Source organism: Scyliorhinus torazame, chromosome 8, assembly GCF_047496885.1.
Source record: "Scyliorhinus torazame isolate Kashiwa2021f chromosome 8, sScyTor2.1, whole genome shotgun sequence".
Classification (NCBI taxonomy): domain Eukaryota; kingdom Metazoa; phylum Chordata; class Chondrichthyes; order Carcharhiniformes; family Scyliorhinidae; genus Scyliorhinus; species Scyliorhinus torazame.
Window position 1 is genome coordinate 40,775,177 of NC_092714.1, and position 22,391 is coordinate 40,797,567.

At 46.5% G+C, this 22,391-nt stretch overlaps 1 protein-coding gene across 3 annotated transcripts in view; it reads right to left on the minus strand.

The window, feature by feature from the left end:
• eva1c (eva-1 homolog C (C. elegans)) overlaps positions 1 to 22,391 on the minus strand; it is a 174,723-nt gene that overhangs the window by 87,512 nt on the left and 64,820 nt on the right. For all 3 annotated transcript variants that reach the window (XM_072513433.1, XM_072513432.1, XM_072513434.1), the window contains exons 3-5: positions 13,510 to 13,715; positions 11,128 to 11,251; positions 6,476 to 6,625 (exon numbers count right to left, since the gene is read on the minus strand). In XM_072513433.1, coding sequence (XP_072369534.1) covers positions 6,476 to 6,625; positions 11,128 to 11,251; positions 13,510 to 13,715 — 480 coding nt within the window. The remainder of the gene's footprint in view (positions 1 to 6,475; positions 6,626 to 11,127; positions 11,252 to 13,509; positions 13,716 to 22,391) is intronic.

The window sequence follows — 22,391 nt, forward strand, 5'->3', positions numbered from 1 at the left end:
CCCAAAGCCTCAGGTACCTCGGGAATCTGTACATTAAAGTGAGGCTAGCTGTCTCACCCTAATATGCAGATTCACCAAAAAGTGACCCCGCCAACAATCGGTGGTATTTACGGCGCATCGATTCGCAAGATCGCATTGGATCTCACGAGGCTTTGCGAGCCGGGTAGATCCCAGGAGCAGGGTCTCCCGGCTTTCATTGACCATGCTGTGCCACGGCGAGCTGCTTTTCCGGCGCACCGTGGCCATTAGATCGCGCCCCTAGTCACTTTTTGGGAGAATTCCACATAATATTTTTTAAATGTTGAGAAACGATTAAATATTGATGTTCAGAGTGAGCTGCTTGCCCTTGTACACAAAATACAGCAAGTTAACAGGCAGGTACCGCATGCAAATAAGAAGGCAACATTTCTGTTTCCTTGCGAAAATTGGCATTGGTTATTCTTGGTGTTCATAAAGTTGTGGGCTGGGCAGAGTAGATAGGGAGAAACTATTGCCACTCGTAAAAGGATCTAGAACGAGACGGCACATATTTAAAGGGATTTGCAAAAGAAGTAAACGTGATGTGAGAAAAAAACATTTTCACACAGCGAGTGGTTCGGGACTGGGATGCTTTGCCTGGGATTATGAGGGAGGCAGGTTCAATCGAGGCATTGGAGAGGGCATTCGATGATTACTTGAATAGGAACAATGTGCAGGAGTACAGGGAAAAAAACTGGGGATTGGCACTAAGCCATGATGCTCATTTGGAGAGCCGGTGCAGACATGGTGGGCTTCCTTCTGCGCCCTAACAATTCTGTGATTCAGTGAGCAACAACAAATATTTTCTTAATTGTATTTGCAATGGCTGCTAACCTTGAACAGAATCAGAGCCTTTGTTGTTTATATTAAAAAGCTACTTCAATACCAAATCTCGAACTGCATTGATTGGAATGATGGTTTATCACATGCGTCAAGACTTTTGTTGCAAAAATGTGAGGCACAACAGCTCATGAGCACACAAAGTGGCTTGGGCTTCACAGTCAGCGGTGAAGAACCTCACTCACCACTGAGCTCAAAGAAAACCTTCAATGCAAGTTTTGGAAGACGGGGGGTAAAGAATCCTTGCTACAAATGTACCATTGAGACCACACCCCTGGATATTTTTGGTCTTGCTATTTAAGGAAGAAGATATATGTCTTAGATAGAGGAGTAATAAGGATCATTAAATTAATTTGTTGGGGGAGAAGCTTATTCAATATTACCAACAGTATTACCAATCATTACCAATAGCTGCTCTCCTCAAAGATGGAGATAGAAATTTGAGGAAGGGATGTGTCAAAGATGGATCTTGTAAAGGGAGGGAAATTGGATGTGAACTTGATGGAATTTTCCACTTCTGGGTGACAGCGATGTTTCTGATATTGCCATTTACAAATTCACCGACCCATCTTTTTGTTCCTTTACTTGTTTCTTTACCACCCCCTTACACCATCGTCCCTTTTGCCATTTAATCTTTTCTGCCTTCTTTGTTCTTTCCTCCTCTCCCCACTTTCCCTGCCTCCGTTATTCCTCGATACCTGTTGCTTCTCTAACTTTTCCAGTGCTGATGAATGGTTATTGACGTGAAACAGTAGATGGTTCTCACTCTACAGATGCTTCCCCTTGGGGTTCCAAAATGTCTTTATTCTCCTGTCAAACCAGGTAACTGGTGGATTTCGTGCAATTACTTCTTGTTAACCACTAAAAATTTACAAATTTCTTTCCACGAACAACTTTGGCATACAATGTGAATGGACTAATGATTACTAACTGGGTGGCACTTCACACATTCTGACTGATACTTGTTGAATCTGCATACTTGTAGTGGTGATATTCTTAGTGCAAATGTAAACTCTTGACGCCTAATGACCAGAACATCCTGACGGCCATTGAAATCAGCAATTGGCATTGCTAGAAAATTTTGACAGATCATTGAAAAATCACTGCATGCAGGAAAACACAAGCTCCCTATTCTGTATTCCGTTTATTTTCTATGAAGAAACCAGTAAGATATGAGGCATGACTAATGAGATGACCAAGTGGGGAGGTCAAGTTGACCTCCCAAGGAGCACTTGTTCATAATATACAAGAAGTTCACAGCCGAGGCGACACCGGCATTGCAAATCATATATTTTTGGTTAGATTTTCTTGAGGAGGTTGGAAGGCCGAGTCAGGGAGCTTCTCGACTTGGCAGACCCACTCCCCCCCCCCCCCCCCCCCCCCCCACCCCCGCCCCCGGAATGGGGTGAAAGTCTGGGAATCTGACCCTGCCCACCATTTCTAAAGAGCCCCCAAGTCGGCAGGATGGTGGTATAGTGGTTAGCACTGCTGCCTCACAGCACCAGGGACCTGGGTTCAATTCCGGCTTCAGGTGACTGTTCGGAGTTTGCACGTTCTCCCCGTGTCTGCGTGGGTTTCCTCCGGGTGCCCCGGTTTCCTCTCACAGTTCAAAGATGTGTGGATTAGGTGAATTGGCCATACTAAATTGCCCCTTAATATCCAGGGATGTGCAGGTTAGGTTATGAGATTACGGGAATAGATAGGGGGCGACACTTGTAAATGGGCAGAGTGCTCATTCGAAGGGTCGGTGCAGACCCGATGGGCCGAATGGCCTCCTTCTACACTGTAGGGGTTCTACGATTCTATGAGAAATCTGGACCATTTTGGACGAGTGACATGTTTCTAAAACATTCATCAACGCTTGATCTTTATAACAACAGCAAGTCCAAACTATATGTGCTTGTGTACTCCCTTCAATCTCTGCTCACTTGTCTCCCCACTCCTCTTCCCCCCCCTTCCGGCCCTAGCTGCCTCCCACACTGGAGCCCCTGCTTGAGGCTCCTATTGGTGCTGCCTTGCCCCCCACGCCACTCCCCACCTGCACTGGAATCCTTGCGCTAAGTGGCAGTCGGGAAGAGGCCATTTTGGATACTTGTCTGTGACTCGCCGCTTCCTTGAATTCCTATGGGGATCCTTATGAGTGCTGCGCTAAATTGTGTGCGCTCACCTCAGAGTTCCCCTCGAAGTTCAGGTTGACAGGTGCATGCCCTTTAAAGGCATTTGTAAATCAAGCCGTTCTGAAGTCATGGTTTAAATTTGATGTGAGGGGGATTATTCTAGGGTGTGACCACAATAATGAGATGCAAATTCATTAATCAATGGTGGGAAGCGGGGCCCGCTATTAATGGGGGGAGGGAACGATCACACGCTAGATTTGTGTCACTGGGAAATGCAACTAGGGCCTTCTCACCAGATTTTCTGATCACACCTCCAAACACGCCTGCTGGACACGGAAAATCTCAGCCAGTCTCTGCACATATACCCGGAGATCCCACTGCCCGTGCACTCTCTTTCAAATTGTACCCTTAATTTTATATTGCCTCTTCCTGATCTTTCTACCAAATTGCATCACTTCACACTTCTCTGCATTAATACCATTTGCCACTTGTCCACCCATTACACAAACCTATGTCCCCTTAAAGTCTACCACTCTCCCTCTTCGCAATCCACAATACTTCTAAGTCTTGTATCATTTGTAAATTTTGAAACTGTACTCTGCACATCCAATTCTAGGTCTATAGATTACTATAGATTAAACAAAAAGCATTGGTCCTTAAACAAACGCCTGAGTAGCTCCACTGTATAGCTTCCTTCAGTCAGGGAAACACAGTTCGCCATTACTCTCTGTGTCCTGTCACTCAGTCACCTTCTTATTCATCCTATGGTACTTAAGTTCATTTTGTAAACGCTTCCACGCGGCAAAGCATCCTTAAATTGTGTTTTCTAGTCACGTCGGTTTCTAAAATTTATATTTGATCCCATTTGTAATTTCTTATAGGCCGTTTACTCTCATTGTTGCCGCTTCCTCTAGCTCAAAGAGTCAGGCAGTTTGAGCAACAGATTTATCGTCCGAGATCCACACAGGGTGATGAAATGCACTGAACTCGGGTTCAAAAAGGTAGGTTAATTTATGGGTGTGGCTGGGACATAATATTATCTTAACCAACTCAATAGCCTACTTATAACTAATTCTGTAAATTAACATACTTTACAACATGTAATCTCGAGACAATAAATGGATCTATTGTAAATTCAGGGCATAATGTAACACATACACTAACTGTATCTCAGCAAGCCCAAATCATAGCAAGTTTAAAACGGTTTCCATTTTTCTTAGGTTCAAATCTCATGAAAACTCCTTTAAATTACTAGTTGTACAAACAGGAAAACTCAATTTCCAGAAGTGAAAGTGGCTTTGAAATGAAACCCAATTTAACACTGCCAAAATAACTTTACTTATCCAATTACTGGTCCTGAATTCAATAGTCAAGGCTCAACTATTAGCACTGAAGCACCAATGAAACCAAATATCCTTTCAAGGGCTTGACCAGTCTTGAGGAACTGTTTTACTTGGAAACCAAGAACAGGATCTGTGGAACGTAATGCAAGTTACACTCTCTGTGTGACTGCAACATAAATCTGTGCCCAGAAATTGGATCGTCTCTGTCTGTTTTACAGGCATAAAACTGGATGCCTGATATTACCAGCAGCGTACAAGCATTCATTCAATGCCCCAGGTGCACCCCACCCACTATGCTGCATCAAACTGCTCAGTCTTCATTCCAGGTACATGGCTGACGCTGGCATTGCACCAATTGGGTCAACTTGCTTTAGCTTCACAGCAAGCAAACCGGTGGCTTTAAAAGGCTGCTGGGGCAGTGCCACCCAAAAGATAAATTATTTTACTTACCTGATTGTAAAGCCAGGAGGAAGAGCACACTGGAAGTTGGGGAGAGTTACAGAACAAAGAAATCTAGGAGTACAGGTTCATAGCTCCTTGAAGGTGGACAGGATGGTGAAGTGGACATTTGACATGCTAGGTTTTATTGGTCAGAATATTGTTTACAGGAATTGGGACGTCTTATTGAAGTTGTACAGGACATTGATAAGACCACACATGGAATATTGTGTTCAGTTCTGGTCACCCTATTATAGGAAGGATTTTGTTAAGCTAGAAAGACTGCAGAAGAGATTTACAAGGATACTACCAGGATTTGATGGTCTGAGTTATAAGGAGAGGCTGCATAGGCTAGGACTTTTTTCCCTGGAGCATATGAGGCTTAGGGGTGATCTTATAGAGGTCTCTAAAATAATGAGAAGCATAGATAATGTAGGTAGTCAACATTTTTTCCCAAAGGTAGATGAGTCTTGAACTAGAGGGCGTAGGTTTAAGGTGAGAGATACAAAAGAGACCAGAGGGGACATTTCTTCACACAGAGGGTGGTGAGCATCTGGAACGGGCTGCCAGAGGCAGTGGTGGAGGCAGGTACGATTTTGTCTTTTAAAAAGCAGTCAGGCAGTTACATGGGCAGGGTGGGTATAGAGGGATATGGCCAAATGCAGGCAAGTGGGACTAGCTTAGTGATAGAAACTGGGCGGCATGGACAAGCTAAGGGCCTGTTTCCATGCTGTAAACATCTATGACTCTATGACTTCCCATTCCAGATGTTCCCAAGGCCCACTGATGATGTAATATCACTGGAGCCACTCCATGCACTCACAGCTGACCATTTCTACCTTAACAAGGCTGGCGGTAATATTTCCTGTGGTCCTGCCAGCAGCTTCATTCGGAGAATGTGCATCACCAGGATCGTGACCCAAAATAATTTTTTACAGTCAACGCATAAAATATATGATAGAAGTGTAGGTGAAATACCGGCTTTGGCATTTTCGATGCCGACTTAATAGCTTCAATGCCTTAAAACGATGATACCAGAGGGACTGGCAAGTTTCGTTGAGAGACGCTACCGTCAGATTGGTGACATGATTAGGTTTGTAACAAATCCACATCACATGACTGATTATCTTACATTGGTTTCATTCTCAGGATGTGGGTATCACTGGAAAGGCCATCATTCACTGCCCAGGGAGTGTTAGTCAAACACATGGGGGTGAAACTGGAGAACCAAATGAGCCAGGCCAGATAAGAGCAGCAGGTTTCCTTCCATCAAGGGCGACAATGGACCAGTTGAGCTTTTGAACATTCTGGCAGATTCATGGTTATACAAACTTTCTATTTTTAGATTTTTGTGAACCGAGTCCATTTCTCAACCTGCCCGTGGTGGAATCTGAACTTGTTTCTTTGACTTACTGGTTAAGATAACCCATCACGCCATCATTTCCATTTCCAATGACGTCAACCGAGATCATTTATTCAATTTTGCAAGGAAATCTGCGCTTGTAAAATATTAGGTTGTAATTGAAATTCATGGTGAATTTAGACTTAATGCATTACTTTCAGAGAAGAACATTTCAAGTTTTTTGTATTTACATTCTCAAAACGGCTATCCTTCGTCTTCACCAATTTTCCAGTGTGCAGCCATTAATAACAAACCCGTCACTTGCATTCGATGAATATTTGGATAACGTGTTAAGATAGATGAACTCTGTAACTTACCTATATTAGGCAGTTTAGGGTTTGAAGGGCAAGCCTTATTTCCATTCATCATTCTGCCATATGTGGCAGAATAGATGTTAATCAATGTAGAGTTTTTACAGCGAAGTTTAAGTTCCTTTCCCTCGCAGGCTACTTTGCTTTTGTACTCATCTGTGAGGAAAGGACACAATGTTAAATTGCTATAATTAAATTACTGCCTCTGACTGATTGCAACAAATACAATTTTTGTTCTGAACATAAAACTCTGACTAAAATTTGCAGTTTCCCTTTTCACCGACACAATAAGCTTCCAAATTGTATCTTTTCATCAACTTGGCAACAGTCGTTAACTGCTCTATGCAATTCTTTTCACCTTGGGATAATATTTGCTGCCATTTGAAATACAGAGGACACAAGATGAAAATGGATGTAAAAGGCCATTTGTTCATCCTATCTTAACTCCTCAATTTAGATACACCCTGAAGTCCCCCTGCCTCAACATCATGTCATCCAATTGCTTCTCAAGTGCTTTCATGGTTTTTGCCTCCACTATCATACTTAAAAGTCTGGGCTATGTGTCGATCAATCAGTGTGTGAAGAACATTCTAAAATCATACTTAAAATGTTCTTTTCGCAAGTTGTGATCTCCGTTCCCTCGTCCTGAGAGATGATCTGACTGAAGCTTACAAAATTATTACTGGGCGTGACAGGGTAGATGTGGATAGAATGGCCAGTGAGTCTAAAACCAGGAGACACAGTCTCAGAATCAGGGATAGGCCATTTAAGATTGAGCTGAGGGGGAATTTCTTCACTCAGAGGGTGGCGAATCTTTGGAATTCTGTACCCCAGAGGCCTGTGGAAGCTCAATCATTGAGCACGCCCAAGACAGACATCAATAGATTTCTGGAGACTATTGGCATCAAGGAATATGGAGATAGAGTGAAAAATGGTATAAGAGGTCGATGATCAGGCATGATCTGTTTTGATTGGTAATGCAGGCTTAACGGGCCAAATAACCTACTCCAGCTCCTATTTCCTAGGTTTGTATGTTCCTATGTCCTACTGTCACAATTAGTTTCAAGTAATTTCTTGTATCACCTTTGGTATTGTTTATTATTTCACATATACCCCTGCAAGTGTGATTATTTTCTTCTTTAGGACTGAAAAGTGCTAGATCAAAATATATTTGATCAAGGCTTCCTCTAATTTGTAGATTGAGTATTTTTTCTAGCTACTGTAAAGGTTACCCTACGTACAAAACCCTATACTAAGCACTTATAGGGGTAGCCACATAGATTTTGTTTTAGACAAAACGTATTTGATATCAACATTATGTCTTGGCTCATTCATCTTCTCCATGCATTACAAAGTTTATAGGGCATTGAATATATCTTCACAACTTCTGTTGTGTCAAGAGATAAAGGAAGTAGGGGGTTATTGTGGTGAAAAAGAGTGAACATGGACACTAAATGGGTGCTGTACAAACAAGGCACACCTGTTTCAAAGTCTGGTTTAAGCACGCATTTTTGGTCCTAACTGCTTATTAGCATAATTTGAAGTTGCCTGGTTTCTCAGCAGTGACGGGTGTGCTCAACGGGAAATCCCATTGACAATGGCAGGACCAGAAGATCCCACCACTGGCCATTGGCGAGCCGCCCTGTGCCGCTGCAAAACATGCTACGGAGGGGGTGGAAAGTCCCACACACAATTTCTGTGGAGTGGATTGGCTGGCACACAGCAGTAGGCTTCAGGTTGGCTAAGGGAGCAAGTGACAGGGCACTGAAAGTGCTGGTGGAGGAGGTCCAGAGGAATAGCGATGTCCTGCATCTGCAGGAGAAAATCAGTCTGCCTTGCCCATCTATCTCTCTTACAACAGCTGGTGCTGCGATGCCTGGCTTCACCTCCTTTTCCCAGGCCTCCTGTAGACCCTTGCAAAGTGCTGGTGACCAAACACTTCTTTCTCCTGGTGACATTGATAAGGTGCAGCAGTAAAGCCCTCACTCTTTTTAAGTGACATCCTCAGATAATTTAAAGACTAAATGTTCATAGAGTATTGGAAGCATCTTGACAAAATGTCGAAGAAAGTATCTTGATGTGTTTCGAAAGTCTCCATAGAAGTTGTTGTTGCGATTGTGCATTCCATTGAATCTATACAATGCAGGAGTCCATTTGGCCCATCAAGTCTGCACCAACCCTCTGAAAGAGCACCCCAAGTAGGTCCACTCCCCAGCCCTATCCCCATTATCCCATCTAAATTACCCATCTTTGTACACTAAGGGGCAATTTTAGCATGGCCAATCCACCTAACTTGAGCATCCTTGGACTGTGGGAAGAAACCGGAGCACCCGGAGGAAACCCACGCAGACACGGGGAGAACGTGCAAACTCCATATAGACAGTAACCGAAGGCTGGAATCGAACCCAGGTCTTTGGCGCTGTGAGGCAGCAGTGCTAACCACTGTGCCTCAGCAGCAGCAAGTGAACAGTAAAAGGTGATATACCTTTAAGTAGTGTTTGAGAGTCTCCACAATTATTTGGTTCATCCTTTTCGGCTAATTGCTATCAGGAGAGGTAATTAAATGACAGTTGTCCACCAAAATGGCATACAGCCTTTTTAATGAGATCCCAGCAAGCAATTTAATTGCCAATTAGTCTTTAACAATACCTGGGTATCCGTTATTAGGATGGAGTTCAATATCTTTACCAAGATGACATGCTGCACAAAACATGGGCTAAAATGTCATTGCAGCTTAAGACTCATGGTATGTGGCTTAAAGTTGCCCTCTTAAAATCTTTAAGAGGATAGTGAAGTTGTTTAGCTATATGGCTTTATGGCACATAAGTGTGAGACAAAGAAAGAAATAATAAATATTCTGTAAATTGACTTTTGGAAAATTAATCCTATGAAATGGCCCCTACTGCACACAATCGGGTATTAAAAGAATGGTTAGAATACTGACATCTTAATAATAATTAATAATAATCTTTATTGTCACAAGTAGGCTTACATTAACACTGCAATGAAGTTACTGTGAAAAGCGCCTAGTCGTCACATTCCAGCGCCTGTTCGGGTTCACTGAGGAAGTGTTCAGAATGTCCAATTCACCTAACAGCATGTCTTTCGGGACTTTTGCGGAGCACCCGAAGGAAACCCACGCAGATACGGGGAGAATGTGCAGACTCCGCACAGAGTGCGTGCAGGCTCCGCACAGACAGTGTGCCAAGCCAGGAATCGAACCCGGAACCATGGCGCTGGGAAGCAACAGTGCTAACCAATGTGCTACTGTGCCGCCCACTTAGACTATAGGTTCAGCTTCTAAACAAATAAGCCAACATAGGTGCACTGGATTCAACATCTGTAACACACATGCTAATTATAGATATGCCAGGTTATTCTACTCTGGTAAAATACTGCTGCATGTTGATTAAGATAGAAGTTCTTCCCACTCCAATAGCCCACTCTGGCCCCTGGCCACTTTTTTGACGTCAGTCTGGCTTATTTGCATATTGCGCAAATCAGGAAATCACTGCAATAAACCTTGGGTGTCTAATGCGATGTAGTGCAATATGACCAGGGGCCTGAAGAACCACTCTCCTATAGTTGTAATCGTGCCTACCATTCAATTCGTTGCAAAAAAAAAAACAGGTTAATGAATGGATTCATGGAGCTGCTAGTCACTGCAAAATGTAAATCAAAGGATTTGGATGGCACAGTGGAGTTAGTACACTGTACGTTTACTTCTTGGATTCAAACCTGACCCACACAGATTAGAGGAACGTCAATTTTTCCTACGTGTTCTGTGAGTTTTAAGCAGATTCAGCTGCTTCTTCATGGCCATGAACTAATAACGAATACTAATCCTATTGGAGAGGCCACAAGGTGGATAGTGTGAAAAGTAGCAAATGTCTCATCAGTACAGTGGGGGGGGGGGGGAGTCTTACTGAGACTGAAACTAGGGCAAATTGTTGGGTGTTATGCAATATCTAACCCCGTATTTTACACTGACAAAGTGTGACCAAAACAGAAACATGTTCTGCTTCTCACCATTAATAATTCACAGGTAAAATCAAAAAAATTACTGCAAGAAAACAAAAATCAAAAACTTTCCAATAAAATTACTTTCATTTTGGCTCATTTGCCCACACTCACTAAAAACTGGTAGATATGCCCAACACATTTAGGAACATGCAGCCTATCCTGACGAAATGGAAAAAGAACATCACCATCCAAATCACTCCACCTTCCCACCAAGAACAGGTTATAAAATGCATTTCCAACAGGAACATGGTCAGAGAAAGGGCTCCAACACCGTGGTGCCAAATTGCTGACCAGCGTTCCTTTTCAGTGGGAAGTCCCTCAGGGACTTTCCTGTCGTCCTCGGCTGGAAGACGATAGAACGGAATTAGGTAAACAAATGAAAATAGATAACACTGCGTTGGCTCACAGGTTATTATTAATACTTAAATCTGAATTAGGAAATTAGTTCAAGGGATGAAATTAGTATATTATTCCAAATTAGCTATGAGTAAGACAAGTTTTAGTTAACACTATCACATAAACCATATGAAATACATTGACCTAATTATACAATTTCCCTTTATCGCTTGATGTAATTTGAACTGAAAGGTTGAACTCGAAAATGTGCATTCATTGAGTACTGGTGTGTAACTTACTAGGTTTGCATTTGTAGGACACGAGGAGGTATTTGCTGGTGCCTGGACAAGGGTCAAGTCCAAAAACACGTCTATTGACTGGGAGCTGGCAGGATTGCTGATCCTGGCATTCATCCAGTATTTTCTGGCAGAATGAAAGAAAGAAGACATGGTTCAGGAATAAAGGGAATTATCTGCAAGCACAGACCCATGCATTACCTTTCGATTGAAAGTATGATCTAAACAGCTTTCACAATTTAAAAGAGCGTTAAGAACTTGAAAAATATCGATATTTTAAACAAAAAGCAATGGTCTCAAAAGCTTAGCATGTTAAAGAAAAAGTTACACAATATGCTAGAGGTTCTATTTTGGCAATATAGATTAAGATGATTAAACATCACTTTGATTGAGACCAGCTTTTTTGAAAAATATGTTAAAATTCTTGGGTTTTTGCAACCCATATCATTCAAAAGGTTTGGATACAAAAAAAATGCTCACATCAAGAACAGATGTATTTGTAATACTACAACGTTTCTGTAATATCGGTAATTGGTCCAAGCAAATTGTGATGCTGTGGACTATTTAGAACGTTACAAAACTGGACAGCAGCCATTATTTTATATCTTTTTCATTGTACTTCAATTTTTAGTCTTTCTATTAAAACAAATTCTCCCTCCTGGATAGATCCCGATTTGCTTAGCCTCTCCTCCTTTCTTCACTCACCCCAAATCCCCTTTTCCTCCAAAAATGTGAAGCCTCTGAGTGCATAGTGTGTCTCTGTTTGCACTTTATCCAGTGGATAATCTATTTTAATGCATCTGAAACCTTCTAATCCATGCATCACTCCTCCACACTGCAGGTGTGATTCAGGAAGGCTTCCCAAAACTTGGCATTAGAAATTGAAGAAGATTTGAAAGTGGATGGTTCTGGCAACATCTAAGCAGTAGTATGTGGAATTCCCAACCCACCCCGTAGCTGCTACATTCAAAATATTCAGAAATGGAAATGGAGGTGGAATTTGCATCTTTGCACTCAGTGACCATTTTGTTTTCTATTTCCCGATTCTGTGCGGCCTCGAACCAGGGCTGAAAACTCTGCCCCTTTATGTCTGTGCCCACATATGTACACATGCATGCATAGGAGAACAAGAGAAACAGAGGCTCTGATATTGTTGTGCACATGAGTTTTTGAGTGCCCAAGTCCATTCCATCCTGGCTTACACCCAATGATTATATGGTAAAGTATCTGCAACAACCACAAGGTCCGAGCCCTGAATCTGCAAGGAGAAATACACTTCTTTGGTCTGTGCTTATCACACATCAACATATCGACTAGGTCACCTATCAACCTCCTTAACTTCAGAAAAAATAGTCCTTAAGTTAAATTTTCATAACTGTAATCCATTATCCCTGGCAACATCCCAGTATCACTGGTCAGTTGCTTTGAAGATAAACTGGATATTACTTTAGTTGTTCTGTCAATGGCAGAAAAGCAATTTTATAACACTAAGTTTATAGCAAGCCATACAAGATATATATCTTTTGGTTATTATAACTTATTTGCCATCCCTGCTTTATTAGGTTATGTTGGCCAATTGGATTAGTAAAATTTCTCGGCCAATTAAAAAAAGTAACGATTAATTCAGTTTTTAAGTTATTATATTTCAGACAAGTACCATGGACAAACGTGATTGGGCATTGGTAATATCATGCCAAAAACGTGACACAGCCCAAAATTGGAAACAAAAGAGTTAGTGCATGGGCCAAACAGTGCAAATCCCATTACAAACATTTAATTGGTCGGGTAAAATAAAAGTTTTGTTAAAAAATTAATAAAGCTTTATAACTCCCGTGCAAAATTTGATAGCTTGCAAGTCCTGACTTCAGTTGAAGCTCTCTGGTTGGGATTTTCCAGTCCCACCCACCCTGCGACCTGAAATTCCCACTCAAGAGGCAGGATTTTCCGTGCAACCCACCACATGTTTCACAGCAGCAGAGGCAGCCCCGCCTTCGGCTGGCGGTGGGATCTTCCCGTCCTGCAGTCCTCTGTCAAAGAGGTTTCCCCATTGAATGTACCCCTTGCTGCCGGGAAACCCGCAGTGTGATCGGAAGATCCCGCCGACGTGAACAGCCAGAATATTCCAGCCGAGGTCAGCAGACCTTTCAACTGTCCGAAGACTTTTCTGTCCCGCTCACAATGATTCCTGCAAAGGGCGGGACCGAACATTTATCCCACTGATTCAAATAGATTTAGCAGATGCTGGATCTGCATTATCCAAGAAGATTGTAATCTTAAAAGATGACCATTATTAACATAACATTAGGGTACAGTTGTTGCTTTTACTGTTATTTTTATGTTCCATTGCTAGGACAATAACAAACACATAATAAAGTCTTGCTGTACTTGTAAAGTGGTCGGTGCTGTGCAGTTTCGATTTTCTTCCACTGAATTTCTGGGATGTGAACCAGGGCACAAAAGGGAACTTGGCACCTTGCGTCCATAAAATGCTGACTGTATACTTATCGTCGTATGTCGAGGGCAATACAGGTTTAGATGGCCACCATCACAAGCTTGCTCCGTATGGCGACGCAAAACTTTGGATAAGTAATCTATCGGAACAAAAAAGAACAGTGTTGAGGTTTTGAAAAAAGGTTGCGGGGCAAGAAACTTTTAACTTTTCGACCCATTGGGAGGAGATGGGGGTGGGGGGGATCACAGGAAACGAAGATGTCAAGGTTAACTTGCACGCTGTGGGGTATTAAATTCACAGCGCGGGTGTAACATTACTGACAGGTTTCCCACCCGGAGGTCAGCCTGGTGGACAGGCTTGGTTTCCAGTAGGGTCGGGGAATCTGCAGGAGAGGCTGCAGGACTAACTAAGTCTGAGCTCAACTGGTGGGGTGGGGTGAATCCCAGAGGGAGGGATCAATTCCAGATTGAGGGCTTCCACCTCAGTTGTGGGATGGGTGGGAGTTGGAGGTTCCTCAAGGGTGTCAGACGTTGGGGGGCTTAGGTGTGGATTTGGGAGGGTGGGGGTGAACACTAATGGTGGCACTTACTTTCTGGATCCAACTGTCCTCGCCTCCCTGTAGCTTTCCCAAGGCTTAGGCAACTCAGGCAATCCAGGTTTAGAAATAAGGTGCGCAGCCTTACAAGTGGTAGTCTTCCTGGCAGCCGGTTGGGTGGCCACCTCCCAGCATGCCTCTCTTTGAACCAGAAGTGGGGGAACTGGAGTTGGGGGCCGGGATTCGGAATTATAACATTTGTAACCTCCCACATGGCCCACACCATGCTTTGAGGTTCTAACTGCCCCCTTGCCACAGGAAACACAGAAACAACATATGTTAACTAAATAATATCACAGAGCCTAGACGTAATACATTTGGTTTTATACTCAATTGGATCATATTACCATGCCTTTGTTTAGCAATAATGTAACCGACAGACTAATTATGAGAAGGATAGTAGGGCAGTCAGATACCAGGTACTCTATTTACAGTATGCCTTTTCATCCATTTCATTAATTCACCCATTCATCAACATTATCGTGGCAAAATCAAGTCTGATATTTAGCCCCAAGGCTAAGAGCCAAATACTCTTTGGTTACAGTAAATCTTTGGCAATCACTTACAGAAAAATTACTTTAATTAGTGTTAAGTCATGAGAATAAATAGTAAATCATCCTCCCATGTTCAACCTCCCAAGCAAGTTGCAAATGCTTTTTCACTAAAGAGATGCAGAAAAAAGCCTACTACCGTATAAGGCAGGATTTGCAATGCTACACACCAACTCCCCCCTTCCACCCCCCCTCCCCCCCCCTCCGCAATATGCATGGACCCAGTCTCTTTTCCTAATTATTTGTAAACTTTCAAAAACGAATTGGGCGGGATTCTTCGTTCCCCGACGCCGATTTCATAATTGCCGATTGGGCGGAGAATCCCTTTTCACGCCAAAATCGGGGGCGCCGCTTGTTGACATAGATTTTTTATGATCCCCCCCTCCTCCAAAACGGCATCATCGCGGCACGTGCATGGCATCTGAAGGCCGTTCCCCGATGCTCCCCCCCCATTGGGCCGAGTTCCCAACAGTGTGCTTCACTTGTGGTCTCAGCTGTGTGGGAACCCGGCGTGGCGGCTGCAGACTGTGTCCAGCTCCGCCACAGTCGGGCTGGAGCCGTGCTGCTGGCCGGGGGAGCTTCTGCAAGGGGTGGGGGACTACTGGGGGCTGGCCAGGGGGTGGCCAGGGGGGCACTATCTGGCAGGTTGGGTCCGTGCACGGCTGCCGCCATGTTTTAAGGCGCGACCACTGCAGGTCGTCACCGTGCACATGCGTGGCCACGGACACGGCCATTTTCCGGCCGTTCATTTCTTGGAGGCCGGGTGTTTTACATGGCACAGCTGCCAGCCCCTCACCGGTCGCAGCATCGGTGAGATGCGGTGCCAATATTTCCCACGTAAAACGCCGCAGATCCTCCGCACTTAGCCTCAGAATCGGAGAACCTAGCCCATTATTTCTGAGGATAAAGAATGAGGTGAGGAAGCGTCAATGTAATGACACAATTTTAAAGCAGATGCAGGAACAGGGAGTACGGTGCTAAAGTAGTGAAGTGCTTCAGCAGACTTAGCATGGTAGCACAGTGGTTAGCACTGTTGCTTCACAGTGCCAGGGTCACATGTTCGATTCCCGCCTTGCGTCACTCTGTATGGAGTCTGCATGTTCTCGCCGTGTCTGCGTGGATTTCTTCCAGGCACTCCGGTTTCCTCCCACAAGTCCCGAAATTGGACATTCTGAATTCTCCCTCGGTGTACCCGAACAGGCGCCGGAATGTAGCGACTAGGGATTTTCACAATAACCTCATTGCAGTGTTAATGTAAGCCGACTTATGACACTGATACAGATTATTATTATTGTGAGGGAAATTTCAACCTGCCAGTGTGGTAGGAGGTTTAAAACATCAACAAGTACAGGAGTGCTGGGTCACCGGCAGGATCCCATCAGCTTTCACATTTAATTCAAGCTTGTTTGTGGGAAATCCCCATGGGATAGGTGAGTCTGCTACTAACATATGCTAACAGCCAATTATTGCAGCTTTAACAAACAAAGAAAAGTACAGTAAGAAGTCTTACAACACCAGGTTAAAGTCCAACAGGTTTGTTTCGATGTCACTAGCTTTCGGAGCGCGGCTCCTTCCTCAGGTGAATGAAGAGGTATGTTCCAGAAACATATATATAGACATGTCTATATATATGTTTCTGGAACATACCTCTTCATTCACCCAAGGAAGGAGCCGCGCTCCGAAAGCTAGTGACATCGAAACAAACCTGTTGGACTTTATCCTGGTGTTGTAAGACTTCTTACTGTACTCACCCCAGTCCAACTCCGGCATCTCCACATCAAAGAAAAGTACGTCACAGGAACAGGCCCTTCGGCCTTCCAAGCCTGCGCCGACCATGCTGCCCGTTGTGATAGTCACTGATGCACGATCAATTGCACAAATTAAAAATGAGTCCGGCGGGGGTGACTTGAAACTATATACAATTAGTGCAATTATGTACAGTGGTAGGGAAAGAAAAGTCCATGTTGACGGTCCGGAGTCCGTCAAAGGTTCAGCTGGCGTTGGTGCTTCGTTGGGAGCGGCGTAACGGTGGCGGCGAAGTCAGTGCTGGCGATGGTGGAGGTGGCACCAATGGCGGTGGTGGCGGTGCTGAAGCTGGCCAGTCATCAGGGAACTCCGTGAGTGTGCCGAAGTCCTCTTCGTCCTCTTGTTCGGAAAAGGGGAGGGGTGGGGGGGTGAGTGGTGGTCTGGTGGGGTCAATATTGGCGGCGCGGTGGGGGGGGGGGGCGCATTGGTGGGGGGGTGTGTTGGGGTGGAACCTGACGGTGCCAGGTCCCTGAGTGAGACAGTATCGTACCGGCCGTCGGGGAACTCAACGTAGGCATATTGAGGGTTGGCGTGGAGCAGGTGAACCCTGTCTATCAAGGGGTCCGCCTTGTGGAGTCGGTCGTGCCTACGGAGAAGGACCGGTCCTGGAGCAGCGAGCCAAGTCGGGAGCGACACCCCAGATGTGGACTTCCTGGGGAAGGTAAAAACACGTTCATGGGGTGTGTTATTAGTGGCGGTGCGCAATAGTGACCGGATGGAGTGCAGAGCGTCAGGGAGGACCTCCTGCCAGCGAGAGGCTGGGAGGTTCCTGGACTGTAGGGCCAGCTGGACGGCCCTCCAAACCATCCCATTCTCCCGTTCTACTTACCCGTTTCCCCGGTGGTTGTAGCTGGTCGTCCTGCTGGAGGCTATGCCCCTGCTGAGCAGGAACTGACGCAGCCCATCGCTCATGAATGAGGATCCCCTGTCACTGTGGATGTAGGCGGGGAAACCGAACGAGCGAAGATGGTGCTGAGGGCCTTGATGACAGTGGCAGACGTCATATTGGGGCATTGGATGGTGAAGGGGAATCTGGAGTACTCATCGACCACACTGAGAATGTACGTGTTACGGTCGGTGGAGGGGATGGGCCCTTTGAATCCATGCTGAGACAGTCAAAGGGCCGGGAAACCTTCACCAGGCGCGCACTGTCCGGCCGGTAGAAGTGCGGCTTGCACTCCGCACAGACCTGGCAGTCCCTTCCTCAACAGAGTAGGGCAGATTGCAAGCTTTGACCAGATGGTACAATCGAGTGACCCCCGGGTGACAAAGGCTGTCGTGTTTGGCCCGGAGTTGGTCCACTAGTGCGCTGGCACATGTACCTCGGGAGAGGGCGTCTGGGGGCCCGTTGAGTTTACCGGGGCAATACAAGATCTCATAATTATAGGTGGAGAGCTCGATTCTCCACCGCAAGATTTTATCATTTTTGATCTTGCCCCGCTGTGTGTTATTGAACATGAAGGCTACCGACCATTCGTCCGTAAGGAGAGTGAATCACTTACCGGCCAGGTAATGCCTCCAATGCCGCACGGCTTCAACGATAGCTTGGGCCTCCTTCTCGACGGATGAGGGTCGAATTTCAGAGGCATGAAGGGTGCGAGAAAAGAATGCCACGGGTCTGCCTGCCTGGTTTAGAGTGGCAGCAAGGGCGACGTCTGAAGCGTCGCTTTCTACTTGGAAAGGCAGTGACTCGTCCACTGCGCACATCCCGGCCTTGGCGATGTCTGCTCTGATGCGGGCGAAAGCATGTTGTGCCTCGGCCGCAAGGGGGAATTGGGTGGACTGAATGAGTGGGCGGGCCTTGTCCGCATAGTTTGGGACCCACTGAGCGTAGTAGGAAAAGAATCCCAGGCAGCGTTTGAGGGCCTTGGGGCAATGGGGGAGGGGAAGTTCCATGAGGGGGCGCATGCGCTCGGGGTCGGGCCCGAGAAGTCCATTTTGGACTATATAGCTGGGAATGGCTAACCTGGTTGTGCTGAACACACACTTCTCTTTGTTGTAGGTCAGGTTGAGAAGAGTGGCAGTGCGGAGGAATTTATCGCGGTTGGCATCGTGGTCCTGCTGGTCCTGGCCGCAGATGGTGACATTATCTAAGTACGGAAAGGTGGCCCGCAAACCGTACTGGTTGACCATTCAGTCCATCTCTCTTTGGAAGACCGAGACCCCATTTGTGACACCGAAAGGGACCCTAAGGAAGTGGTAGAGGCTACCGTCCACCTCGGAGGCAGTGCATGGCCGGGATTGACTTCCGGATGGGGAGCTGGTGGTAGGCGGATTTCAGGTCAATTGTAGGAGCAGACGGTACAGCACCCAGGACAAGACCTTCATCAGGTCCGAAGTCTAGCGACTGCTTCGGGAAGGCATCATCGAGGCCAGCAACAGCCCCTGGAGAGCCCAAGTGGTAGTGGTGAAAACTGGGGAGAAACGCAGAATGGTCGTGGACTACAGCCAGACCATCAATAGGTACACGCAGCTCGACGCGTACCCCCTCCCACGCATATCTGATATGGTCAGTCAGATTGCACAGCACCGGGTCTTCTCAACTGTGGAGCTTAAATCCGCCTACCACCAGCTCCCCATCCGTAAGGCGGACCGCCCATATACTGCCTTCAAGGCAGATGGCCGCCTTTACCACTTTCTCAGGGTTCCTTTCGGCGTCACCAACTGGGTCTCAGTTTTCCAACGGGAAATGGACTGAATGGTCGACCGGTACAGGTTGTGGACCACTTTCCCGTACCTAGACAATGTCACCATCTGCGGCCACGATCAGCAGGACCATGACGCTAACCTTGCCAAATTTCTCCACACAGCCACTCTCCTCAACCTAACTTATAACAAGGAGAAGTGCGTGTTCAGCACAAACCGCTTAGCCATCCTCGGCTATGTGGTCCAGAACGGAGTTCTGGGGCCCGATCCCGACTGCATTCGCCCCCTCATGGAACCCCCAACTGCCCCAAGGCCTTCAAACGTTACCTGGGGTTCTTTTCTTACTACGCCCAGTGGGTCCCAAATTATGCAGACAAGGCCCGCCCACTCATCCAATCCACTCTTTTTCCCCTAACGGCCGAGGCTCACCAGGCCTTCAACCGTATTAAGGCCGACATTGCCACGGCCACGATGCACGCAGTCGACGAGACGTTACCCTTTCAAGTCGAGAGCGACGCATCAGACGTCGCTCTAGCCGCCACCCTCATCCAGGCAGGCAGGCTCGTGGCATTCTTTTCACGAACCCTTCACGCCTCCGAAATTCGGCACTCCTCCGTCAAAAAAGAGGCCCAAGCCATCGTTGAAACTGTGCGGCATTGGAGGCATTCCCTGGCCGGTAGGAGATTCACTCTCCTCACTGACCAACGGTTGGTAGCCTTCATGTTTAACAACACACAGCGGGGCAAGATCAAAAACGATAAAATCTTGAGGTGGAGGATCGAGCTCTCCACCTGCAACTATGAGATTTTATATCACCCCGGTAAGCTCAACGAGCCCCCCGATGCCCTACCCCGAGGTACATGTGTCAGCGCACAGGTGGACCGACTCCGGACCTTGCATGACAACCTTTGTCACCAGGGAGTCACACGTTTGTACCACTTCATCAAGGCCCGCAATCTGCCCTACTCCATCGAGGAAGTCAGGGCAATCACCAGAGACTGCCAGGTCTGTGCAGAGTGCAAACCGCCCTTCTACCAGCCAGACCTTTGAACGCCTCAGCGTGAACTTCAAAGGGCCCCTCCCCTCCACCGACCGTAACACGTACTTCCTCAGTGTGGTCGATGAGTACTCCAGATTCCCCTTCGCCATCCCATGCCCCGACATGACGTCTGCCACCGTCATCAAAGCCCTCAACACAATCATCGCTCTGTTCGGCTTCCCCTGCGTTCACAGCGACAGGGGATCCTCATTCAAGAGCGATGAGCTGCGTCAGTTCCTGCTCAACAAGGGTATCGCCTCGAGCAGGACAACCAGCTATAACCCCTGGGGAAACGGGAAGGTGGAGAGGGAAAATGGGACAGTCTGGAAGGCCGTCCAGCTGGCCCTACGGTCCAGAAATCTCCCGGCCTCCCGCTGGCAGGAGTTTCTCCTCGACGCACTGCACTCCATTCGTTCGTTCCTATGCACTGCGACTAATGACACATCCCATGAACGTCTCTTCGCCTTCCCCAGGAAGTCCACCTCTGGGGTGTCGCTCCCTACTTGGCTCACAGCTCCTGGATCCATACTCTTCCGTAAGCACGTACGGCTCCACAAGGTGGACCCATTGGTTGAAAGGGTACAGCTACTCCACGCCAACCCACAGTACGCCTACATAGCGGACCCCGACGGCCGCCAAGATACTGTCTCCCTCAGGGACCTGGCACCAGCAGGTTCCACAGACACACACCCCTCCGGCCCAGCGACACCCTCCCCTCCGCCGGCGCACCCAACCGCAACCCCTGCCCCAGGACAATCCGTCCTCCCTCTGCCCACGCCCGAGGATGAAGAGGATTTCAACACGCTCCCGGAGTCACCGGGGCACCGGAATCGCCGCCACCACTGTGGCGCTCCCAACGGCAGATCAAGGCTCCAGACCGACTGAACCTGTAACTTGATCTGGACTCAATTTTTTTACTCTGTATTTTAAAACATGTTTGTATATAGTTCTCCACCACCCCCGCCGGACTCAATTTTAACAGGGGGTGAATGTGATAGTCACCACTGATGTATATATTAGGTGATTTGTGGTAAGGCCCTGTACTACAGGTACGGGGGTAGTTCCCTGCCTGCTGGCTCCGCCCAGTAGGCGGAGTATAAATATGTGTGCTCCCGTACAGCAGCCATTTCGCCAGCTGCTGTAGGAGGCCACACATCTTAGTGTAATAAAGCCTCAGTTGCATTCAACTCTTATCTTTGTGTAATTGATCGTGCATCACCCGTCTAAACTAAAATCTTCTACACTTCCGGGGTCCATATCCCTCTATTCCCATCCTATTCATGTATTTGTCAAGACGCCCCTTAAACGTCGCTATTGTCCCTGCTTCCACCACCTCCTCCGATAGCGAGTTCCAGGCACCCACGACCCTCTGTGTAAAAAAATTTGCCTCATACATCTCCTCTAAACCTTGTCCCTCACACCTTAAACCTATGCCCCGTAATAATTGACCCCTCTACCCTGGGAAAAAGCCTCTGACTATCCACTCTGTCTGTGCCCCTCATAATTTTGTAGACCTCTATCAGGTCGGCCCACAACCCCCGTCATTCCAGTGAGAACAAACCGAGTTTATTCAACCGCTCCTCATAGCTAATGCCCTCCATACCAGACAACATCCTGGTTAATCTCTTCTGAACCCTCTCTAAAGCCTCCACATCCTTCTGGTAGTGTGGCGACCAGAATTGAACACTATACTCCAAGTGTGGCCAAACTAAGGTTCTATACAGCTGCAACATGACTTGCCAATTTTTATTCTCAATGCCCCGGCCAATGAATGCAAGCATGCAAGCATGCCATATGCCTTCTTGACTACGTTCTCCACCTATGTTGCCCTTTTCATTGACCTGTGGACCTGTACACCTAGATCTCTCTGACTGTCTATACTCTTGTGGGTTCTACCATTCACTGTATATTCCCTACCTGTATTAGACCTTCCAAAATGCACTACCTCACATTTATCCAGATTAAACTCCATCTGCCTTCTCTCCGCCCAAGTCTCCAAACGATCTAAATCCTGCTGTATCCTCTGACAGTCCAGTGGCTTTAACTGCCAGTCATGAGTTTCCTGGGCTCACTGGAATTTGCCAGGTTGAATAAGGGAGAGGACATCAGGAACTGATGGGGTTTACCATTTGGCAGGTTGGAAAAAGTCTGTTCATACAGGGGCTGGAATTGTCTGGC